This window comes from Penaeus monodon, chromosome 3 (genome assembly GCF_015228065.2).
Source record: "Penaeus monodon isolate SGIC_2016 chromosome 3, NSTDA_Pmon_1, whole genome shotgun sequence".
NCBI lineage: Eukaryota > Metazoa > Arthropoda > Malacostraca > Decapoda > Penaeidae > Penaeus > Penaeus monodon.
Window position 1 is genome coordinate 7326312 of NC_051388.1, and position 10582 is coordinate 7336893.

Genomic DNA, 10582 nt, shown 5'->3' on the forward strand with positions numbered 1-10582 from the left:
TGCACTCTGTGTTGTGTGGTTTTGTTTATCCAGGACTCTGACTTTGCGTTCGAATGATGGCCCTTTCGGGGGGCAGGCGATGTCGTCCCCTTGATCCCTGCGAGACGTTGTTGAGAACCCCAGGCAGTTCTCATCCCCCCCTCGGTTGTCTGGTTTTGGTCGATGATTCCTGATCACATTTATAAGAGTTAGAAGAGTTTCGGAAAAATAACCTGGGGGTTTGAGAAAAGGAAAAACCAAAAAGGGATTACCGCGGTGAGACCTTGAGACCCCCGAATTCAGCACTGAAGCCAGGCGAACCGTGGTCTTTACGACCCCAGGTCCAAACCAGGGAGAGATCTAAAAAGTAAAAAGCACGTATTTTGCAGGTTACATACTCATAGCTTCGTGGACTCGAACCTTGACCCCTTTAAGTTTGGGTGTGAACGCGCAACACAAGAGAGAGGATGGCTTTTAAAATACCTTTTGAATTGCCTCCTGCAAAAACGTCCTCTTTGGGGAGTCTCGATGCTGATACCTTGCCAGCCGGAGCCAGGGTTGCCGCAGTATGGGGCGCCATCCCACTGAGGTTTTGCTGCCTATGGCGCCACGAGAAGTGGTACTCGTGTCGCCCGCCTATTTTTGGTCCACCTGAATCGGCCGAACCCCATTGTGGGGGGCGGGAAAAAAAAGGTAGGAGTTTGGGGAATTTCCTTAATGGACATCGACAAAAGGGAAGGTTTGACTCAATATGACAAGAAAATTGGGTTCAAAAAGGGGAGAAGAAAACCTCGCCATTACATGTAAAAATGAATAAACATACATATATAAATTTTGTTAATATATAAATGTATTTGTGAGACATTTTTAAGGTTTAAACACTCTGATGAGTTCGGGACCGGCACTCCCCGGGGCGCCCGAGGTAGCTGGTGGGGGACCCCAAGTCCCTTGGCCTCGGTGCACGGAATTGAAGTAAAATTTTGTAATTTTTCTTTAGATTTGATTGAGGAGAATTCCTGGTAAAGGAAGTCGACTCAGGCAAGGGGGAACAATCTCACTCCTTATGACGAAACATTACTTGTGAAGATTACTTTGTATATTGTCAGTTGACAAAATCCTGCCACGCTAGAAGGGCCCGGGGACTCACCGGGGCCACGGGAACCGGCGATGCACCACAGGTCGCACAGGTGCCACAGGTCGCACGGGGGGGTGGGACGGCGGCAGGTCTGAACCATGTACTCCGTGTGGGAAGCTGAACGCGTTGGGCCCAAATCCATGCCTGACAGGAGGGAAGTGCCCTTGCCCGGCGGGAGGGAAAAGTCCATGAAAAAGCCTGTGTCCGCCAAGGGAATGATCCCCAGCAGCCGCAGCAGCCAAAAGCCACACCAGTAAAAAAAAAAAATTCATCTGGAAAAACAGAAGCCAATACACTTACAGAATGACGTAAATAGTCCCAAAAGTTAGAGCGATAGCCCCAGTCACACATTGAATTTCTTACAACTTATTTTGGGCACTGATAAATGTAAATTAGATTAGTAATTTCTAACTCGTCCTCAGTGTCCTTTTCACACTTTACCCCTCAAAAAAACAAACCACTATCGATTCCCCAAATCACAATACACGCCAGGCTACATAAAGCTTTGGGTTAAATGACATAAAAGATGATTTTTCCAGGGGGATTGAGGGGACAACGTGACAACGCCGTCCCTATCTCCGTCCCGCCGGCCGTCTTACCTCAGGGGGACGAGCGAATGTGGTCGACCGCAAGCAGAACCGCCTTTTTATATGCAATGTTTGCTCTTGCCTGTGCTTTGAGAAGGTCACTCGTCTACGTGGATTTTCTCCCGTTTGCCCTTCGTTCCGTAGCAGTAGAAGTCTCGCTGGAAAAGTGTATCTGAAATCTAGAGAAAAGACATGAAGTGCCTTTTCCGACGGATATCGATGGTCCCTGGAAATCCCTTCTTTCTATTGCTCTCTATTACTTTTATGCACATATTAGTCTTCGTGCATCGTCTGTGCCTTCAAGTTACCCTTTTTCATCTGTTTTTACATATTTTATTTTTTCTCCAACCAGTGGCCTAAAAGGCATCGCTCAAATGCCCTTCGGGCAGAACGCCTGTTATATATGGTTATATATATGTACACACACACACACACATATATGTATGTGTGTGTGTGTGTGACTATTTACGTATCATGCATATATATGTATATATATATATATATATATATATATATATATATATCCACACACACATATGTATATATGTGTATATATATATAAATATCTATCTATCTATATATCTATCTATCTGTCTATATATATTCCGAAGCGTCGTTTACAAGTCAGGGAAACCGCAGTGTCCTTCAGTTTCGTCATACTGCACATTTTCATGTTTTATCCATTTTCTCTGCTCGCCTTCGAATTCAGAATCGTTTTGATGTATTCTGTTACTGATTCTCTCTTTTAGGAGAGCCATAACTGTTTAACTTCCTCTTTTTTTCCATATAACACGAATACTTCTGGAAGTTTCAGGAAAGTTTCAAGGATATCTCGGCGAGATTCCTTGAAATTTTCCTCTCAATTGTTCTTGTGGAAGTTCCTTACATTTTTCTAAAACATTCTTCACTGGAACTTTTCCGGTAGCTCCCTGTGACTTTTTTTTTTTCTTTCTTTCTTTTTTTACTTTTCTTGAACTTCCTCACAAGGCGGCCGCCGTGGTGCAGCGGTCACGCGCGCGGCTGGGAACCCTAAGGATCAGTCACCCAGCATGCGAGTTCGAATCCTGCCCAAGGGTCCGAGACTGAAGGGAAGGGCATCCACCGGTCGAAACCAAAGGCCTTCGAAAGATGCCATCTTCGTAGCCCTTGCGAAGAAGTTCGTGACGTCATAATGCCGGATCATTGAACTTCCTTGCACCTTCTTAGGAAACTTCCTTCTGTAGCTCCTGCTCCTTGGCCCTCCCATTGTCCTCATCTTCTGATCTCTCACTCTCTTTTTTTCTCTCAAGGTATAGAAGGAGAATTAGGATTAGACAGAGGATTCTAGCTTCAGATGACCACAGATTTCTATTTTCTATTTTAAAGAAATTTGCTGCTTTAACTTACAGAGGCCTTTTTGACACCGGATTACTTTTTATATATAAAAACTTAATGACATTATCATAACTATTATCTCCTTCCAAACACGCATGACCTCAAGAAAATCACTATAAACTATTTGAAATACCTGCTCTTCATTCATTATTCACTTTCAGACTCTTCCCTTACGTCTGTGTGTGTGTGTGTGTGTGTGTATGTGTGTGTGTGTATGCCATTCAGGATAAAAAAGGTTAATGACAGGTCAAAAAAGTTAACCCGTTCCTCTGCCATCACGGACAAGCCTGGGTGAATAATACATTGTTGGTTTGATATAATTTTATTTGTAACTATTTCTTTATCATTATTTTTACTATACTTATATCAACAGGTCTTTCAGTCTTGATACCACTCATATCAATCGTTACTTCTCCTACCTTCATTCACACTGCAGGTTAGAAGTCACATATGAAACTGAACATAATAATAGTGTCTCATTCCTAGACACTACATTTACATATTCTAACATCCACTTTTCAACGAATAACCACAGAATTTCCACTTTCTCTGGTCTCTGCTTTTATTATCTAAGTTACGTCCCCCGTATCTATAAACTCAACAGCGTGAAAACTGTTATCGCCCGAGCTTATACACTCCCACACACACACACATATATAAATATATATATAATTTTATTTATACATATATACATAGTAACATACACACACACATATATATATACACACAGTCACACAAATGCACAGACACGGACACACACACACACACACACACACACACACATATTTGCACACAGAAATGCATATACGGAAAACAGCGCGTATGCCAGGCGCGGATATTGTGCCTGTGACGACAGGTTAGTATACGTATTTTAGGTTAAATTAGTTATAAGATATTTTAATTAGTACTTATTTTTTAACTAACCCTTGCCACTAGTTCTTCAGAAATAGGTTTCATTATATATCGTTGACAGAGCTTTAATGAGAAAGGTATAACTTAGTTATATCACTGACATCGAATGTCTCTTATGATTGTTTCGTGTTAGATTAGTATACTCTAAATCTTCTAGACTTTGGTCAATAGCAATATACTTAAATGAATATTATCTAAAGACTAAAATCACAAACAATACATCCACATAATCTGTAATAACGAGAAGGAAAATATAATATAACATTATTTGTGTAGAAAAGCTGACATAAACACTAAAGGACTGATTATTCTTAAACCTCGGTCTACACTTTGTATATATATATATATATATATATATATATATATATATATATATATGTGTGTGTGTGTGTGTGTGTGTGTGTGTGTGTGTGTGTGTGTGTGTGTGTGTGTGCGTGTGCATGTATATATGTAATGTGCGTGCGTGTGAAGTGCTTGATGTATGTGTGTGCGCGACCAGTGCCCACGCATACACAAACACAAAACTGAATGTGAGCTCTGTGAGCGCATTCGTACACATGCTCTTAATTCCTTGGAATATCTCTGGTGACTAAAAACGGAGAGGAAAAATGTCAGTAAATCTAGTGTTGGAAAACTTTATTTCAAACGATATCAATATAATCAATTTAGAATACTTAGTTTTGGTTGGTTTTCCTCCAATTCTAGTAACTGGAAATGGCAATAAAACAATACCTAGATTCGTACAGTGTTTATAAATAAGTTAGTATTGGGCTTATCATATATCTATATATAAATACATACACTACACACTGATGTATGTGCACCTCTGTGTTTGTGTGTGTATTTCTGTTCATCCATGGACTCTGACTTTGCGCTCGCAGATGATGGCCTTGTCGTGGTGGCAGGCGATGTCGTGCCACTTGATGCCGTCGTCGTAGACGTTGTTGAGAACCCCCAGGCAGTTCTCATCCCCCTCTCGGTTGTCTGGTTGTGGTCGATGATTCCTGATCACATTGGTAAGAGTTAGAAGAGTTTTCGGAAAAATCTAACCTGTGGGTTTGAGTAAAAGGAAAAGCCAAGAGGCACTTACCCGCCGGTGTGAGACCAGTTGAGACCCACGAATTCAGCACCTGAAGCCCAGGCGAAGCCGTGGTTCTTGAGCTGACCTGAGGTCCAAATCCATGGTAGATGATCTAAAAAGATAAAAATGCACGTATTTAGCAAGGTTACATACTCATAGCTTCGTGGACTCGAACCTTGACCCTTGAAGGTTTGGGTGTGAATCGCGCAACACAAGAGAGAGGATGAGCTTGAAATATTACCTTCTGTAATTGCCTCTCTGACAAGACTGTCCTCTTGGCGAGTCTCGATGCTGATACCCTGCCAGCCGGAGCCAAGGTTGCCGCAGTACTGGTTGGCGCCATCCCACGTGTAGGTTTTGCTGCCGTCATGGCGCCACGAGAAGTGGTACTCGCTGTCGCCCAGCCTTTGGTCCACCTGAAGTCGTCCGAACCGCCATTGTGGTGGGCGGGAAAAGAAAGGTAGGAGTTAGGGGAGATTTCCTTAATGGACATCGACAGCAGGAATGGTTTAACTCAATATGACAAGAAAGATTGCTTCAAAAGGTGAGAAGAAGCACCTCGCCATTACATGCATATAAATGAATATACATACATATATAAATGTATGTATATATATATTGTATATACGTGAGACATTTTAAGGTTTGAAAACAGCTCTGAATGCAGTGTCAGGGACCTTGGCACTCACCGGGACGCCCGAGGTAGCTGGCTGGGGCACCACAGGTCCACTTCGGCCTCGGTGCACCTGGAATTGAAGTGAAAATATTTTGTTATTAGTCTATTAGATTTGATTTGAGGAGAGGATATCCTGGTAAAGGAAGTCGACTCAGACAAGTGGGAACAATCTCACTCCTTATGACGAAGCATTTACTTGTGAAGATTACTTTGTATATTGTCAGTTGACGAAATCCTGCCACGCTAGAAGGGCCCGGGGACTCACCGGGGCCACGGGAACCGGCTGATGCACCACAGGTCGCACAGGTGCCACAGGTCTCACGGGGCGGTGGACGGCGGCAGGTCTGAAGCCATGTACTCCGTGTGGGAAGCTAAACGCGTTGGGCCTAAATCCATGCCCGACAGGAGGGAAGTGCCCTTGCCCGGCGGGAGGGAAATGTCCATGAAAATGCCCGTGTCCGCCAAGGGAATGATCCCCAGCAGCCGCAGCAGCCAAAGCCAACACCAGTAAGAACTTCATCTGGAAATCAGAAGCCAATACACTTACAGAATGACGTAAATAGTCAATAGTTAGAGCGATAGCCTCCAGTCACACATTGAATTATCTTACAACTTATTTAGGGCACATCTGATTAATGTACATTAGATTAGTAATTTCTAACTCGTCCTCAAGTGTCTTTTCACACTTTACACTCAATTCACAAACCACTATCGATTCCCCACTCACAATACACGCCATGGCTACATAAAGCTTTGGATTAAATGACATAAAAGATGATCTTTTCCAGGCGATTGAGGAGACAACGTGACAGCGCCGTCCCTATCTCCGTCCCATCGGCCGTCTTACCATGCTCAGCGGACGAGCGAATGTGTCGACCGCAAGCAGAGCCGCCTTTTTATATGCAACGTTTGCTCTTGCCTGTGCTTTGAGAAGGTCACTCGTCTACGTGGATTTTCTCCCGTTTGCCCTTCGTTCCGTAGCAGTAGAAGAGTCTCGCTGGAAATGTGTATCTGAAATCTAGAGGAAGGACAGTGAAGTGCCTTTTCCGGACGGACGTCGATGGTCATGGAAATCCCTTCTTTCTATTGCTCTCTATTACTTTTTATGCAAATACGTGCATCTCTTTCTCTCTAATATGTGCTTGTGTGTATATATGTATAAAGATGTACACACACACACACACACAATATATAGGAAGAGGGAGAGGTGTGTATATATACGCCACATACATGTGTCTATACATGTATGCATATACATAAATATACGTATGTATATTTACAACATATATGTTTGCATATCTAAAACAATCCTGAGCGTTCGGCACATCATCCATTATGTTCTCTTCACTGCTCAGGTAATGCGCTTTCCACTTTCATATTAGTTTTCGTGCGTCGTCTGTTCCTTCAATTTACCCTTTTTCATCTGTTTTTATTTAAATATCTCAGCTCTGCCCTCCAGCCAGCGGCTTACCAGGCATTGTTCTGCCCTTCGGGCAGCACGCCTGCTATATTTTTTATATATATATATATATATATATATATATATATATATATATATATATATATATATGTATACACACATATATATATGTATGTATGTGTGTGTGAGTGTGTGTGTTTGTGAGAGAGAGAGACAGACAGACAGACAGACAGTGTTCTGTTTATATATCATACATATTTATATATATATATATATATATATATATATATATATATATATATATATATATATATATATATATATATATATATATATATATATATATATATATATATATATATTCCGAAGCGTCGTTTACGAGTCGGCTAAACCGCAGTGTCCTTCAGTTTCGACATATTGCACATTTTCATAAATTGTATCCATTTTCTCTGCTCGCCTTCGCTGCGGGGAATTCGGAGTCGTTTTGATGTGTTCTGTTTCTGATTCCCTCTTTTACGAGAGCCATAACTGTTTAACTTCCTCTCTTTTTCTATATAACACGAATACTTCTGGAAGTTTCGGGAAAGTTTCAAGGATATTTGGGAGAGGTTCCTTGAACTTTGTGGACGTTCCTTGGATTTTTCTAAAGCATTCTTAGCTGGAACATTCCCGGGAGCTCCCTGTGACTTTTTTTTTTTTTTTTACTTTTCTTGAACTTCCGCCGTGGTGCAGCGGTAACGCGCGCGGCTGGGAACCCTCAGGATCAGTCACCCGGCATGCGAGTTCGAATCCTGCCCAAGAGTCCAAGATTGAAGGGAAGGGCATCCACCGGTCGAAACCAAAGTCCTTCGAAAGATGCCATCTTCGTAGCCCTTGCGAAGAAGTTCGTGACGTCATAATGCCGGATCATTGAACTTCCTTGCACCTTTTTAGGAAACTTCCTTCTGTAGCTCCTGCTCCTTGGCCCTCCCATTGTCCTCATCTTCTGATCTCTCTCTCTCTTTTTTTCTCTCAAGGTATAGAAGGAGAATTAGGATTAGACAGAGGATTCTAGCTTCAGATGACCACAGATTTCTATTTTCTATTTTTAAAGAAATTTGCTGCATTAACTTACAGAGGCCTTTTTGACACCGGATTACTTTTTATATATAAAAACTTAATGACATTATCATAACTATTATCTCCTTCCAAACACGCATGACCTCAAGAAAATCACTATAAACTATTTGAAATACCTGCTCTTCATTCATTATTCACTTTCAGACTCTTCCTTTACGTCTGTGTGTGTGTGTGTGTATGTGTGTGTGTGTATGCCATTCAGGATAAAAAAGGTTAATGACAGGTCAGAAAGTTAACCCGTTCCTCTGCCATCACGGACAAGCCTGGGTGAATAATACATTGTTGGTTTGATATAATTTTATTTGTAACTATTTCTTTATCATTATTTTTACTATACTTATATCAACAGGTCTTTCAATCTTGATACCACTCATATCAATCGTTACTTCTCCTACCTTCATTCACACTGCAGGTTAGAAGTCACATATGAAACTGAACATAATAATAGTGTCTCATTCCTAGACACTACATTTACATATTCTAACAACCACTTTTCAACGAATAACCACAGAATTTCCACTTTCTCTGGTCTCTGCTTTTATTATCTAAGTTACGTCCCCCGTATCTATAAACTCAACAGCGTGAAAACAGTCATCGCCCGAGCTTATACACTCCCACACACACACATATATAAATATATATATAATTTTATTTATACATATATACATAGTAACATACACACACATATATATATACACACAGTCACACAAATGCACAGACACGGACACACACACACACACACACATACACTCACACACATATTTGCACACAGAAATGCATATACGGAAAACAGCGCGTATGCCAGGCGCGGATATTGTGCCTCTGACGACAGGTTAGTATACGTATTTTAGCGTAAATTAGTTATAAGATATTTTAATTAGTACTTATTTTTAAACTAACCCTTGCCACTAGTTCTTCAGAAATAGGTTTCATTATATATCGTTGTCAGAGCTTTAATGAGAAAGGTATAACTTAGTTATATCACTGACATCGAATGTCTCTTATGATTGTTTCGTGTTAGATTAGTATACTCTAAATCTTCTAGACTTTGGTCAATAGCAATATACTTAAATGAATATTATCTAAAGACTAAAATCACAAACAATACATCCATATAATCTGTAATAACAAGAAGGAAAATATAATATAACATTATATGTGTAGAAAAGCTGACATAAACACTAAAGGACTGATTATTCTTAAACCTCGGTCTACACTTTATATATATATATATATATATATATATATATATATATATATATATATATATATATATATATATATGTGTGTGTGTGTGTGTGTGTGTGTGTGTGTGTGTGTGTGTGTGTGTGCATGTATATATGTATGTGCGTGCGTGTGAAGTGCTTGATGTATGTGTGTGCGCGACCAGTGCCCACGCATACACAAACACAAAACTGAATGTGAGCTCTGTGAGCGCATTCGTACACATGCTCTTAATTCCTTGGAATATCTCTGGTGACTAAGAACGGAGAGGAAAAATGTCAGTAAATCTAGGGTTGGAAAACTTTATTTCAAACGATATCAATATAATCAATTTAGAATACTTAGTTTTGGTTGGTTTTCCTCCAATTCTGGTAACTGGAAAATGGCAATAAAACAATACCTAGATTCGCACAGTGTTTATAAATAAGTTAGTATTGGGCTTATCATATATCTATATATAAATACATACACTACACACTGATGTATGTGCACCTCTGTATTTGTGTGTGTATTTGTGTTCATCCATGGACTCTGACTTTGCGCTCGCAGATGATGGCCTTGTCGTGGTGGCAGGCGATGTCGTGCCACTTGATGCCGTCGTCGTAGACGTTGTTGAGAACCCCCAGGCAGTTCTCATCCCCCTCTCGGTTGTCTGGTTGTGGTCGATGATTCCTGATCACATTGGTAAGAGTTAGAAGAGTTTTCGGAAAAATATAACCTGTGGGTTTGAGTAAAAGGAAAAGCCAAGAAGCACTTACCCGCCGGTGTGAGACCAGTTGAGACCCACGAATTCAGCACCTGAAGCCCAGGCGAAGCCGTGGTTCTTAAGCTGACCTGAGGTCCATATCCATGGTAGATGATCTAAAAAGATAAAAATGCACGTATTTAGCAAGGTTACATACTCAGAGCTTCGTGGACTCGAACCTCGACCCTTGAAGGTTTGGGTGTGAATCGCGCAACACAAGAGAGAGGATGAGCTTGAAATATTACCTTCTGTAATCGCCTCTCTGACGAGACTGTCCTCTTGGCGAGTCTCGATGCTGATACCCTGCCAGCCGGAGCCAAGGTTGCCGCA

General features: G+C 41.1%; 2 protein-coding genes across 2 annotated transcripts in view; both read right to left on the reverse strand.

The window, feature by feature from the left end:
- Positions 1 to 4720: 4720 nt before the first annotated feature.
- On the reverse strand, positions 4721 to 6585 carry LOC119591397. Its single transcript, XM_037940142.1, has 6 exons — positions 6472 to 6585; positions 6010 to 6264; positions 5758 to 5814; positions 5310 to 5484; positions 5078 to 5180; positions 4721 to 4991 (listed from the first exon to the last, which is right to left on the reverse strand). Exons 1-6 carry the CDS (start codon positions 6511 to 6513, stop codon positions 4838 to 4840), a joined length of 786 nt encoding a protein of 261 aa, XP_037796070.1. The 5' UTR covers positions 6514 to 6585; the 3' UTR covers positions 4721 to 4837.
- Positions 6586 to 9793: 3208 nt separating this feature from the next.
- Positions 9794 to 10582, reverse strand: part of LOC119591407 — a 2034-nt gene continuing 1245 nt past the window's right edge. Inside the window, exons 4-6 of the mRNA XM_037940153.1 lie at positions 10498 to 10582; positions 10266 to 10368; positions 9794 to 10179 (exon numbers count right to left, since the gene is read on the reverse strand). The exon at positions 10498 to 10582 is cut by the window's right edge and continues 90 nt beyond it. Coding sequence (XP_037796081.1) covers positions 10026 to 10179; positions 10266 to 10368; positions 10498 to 10582 — 342 coding nt within the window. The 3' untranslated portion in view covers positions 9794 to 10025. The remainder of the gene's footprint in view (positions 10180 to 10265; positions 10369 to 10497) is intronic.

Bases quoted from the DNA above. Each gene is read 5' to 3' on its own strand.
- LOC119591397 (XM_037940142.1), bottom strand. From the start codon at position 6,513: ATGTCATTTAATCCAAAGCTTTATGTAGCCATGGCGTGTATT. The intron at 6,265-6,471 runs GTGAGTGGGGAA...TCTGATTTCCAG, and splicing joins ATGTAGCCATGGCGTGTATT to ATGAAGTTCTTACTGGTGTT. The intron at 5,485-5,757 runs GTGAGTGCCAAG...GGACGACTTCAG, and splicing joins CAGCTACCTCGGGCGTCCCG to GTGGACCAAAGGCTGGGCGA.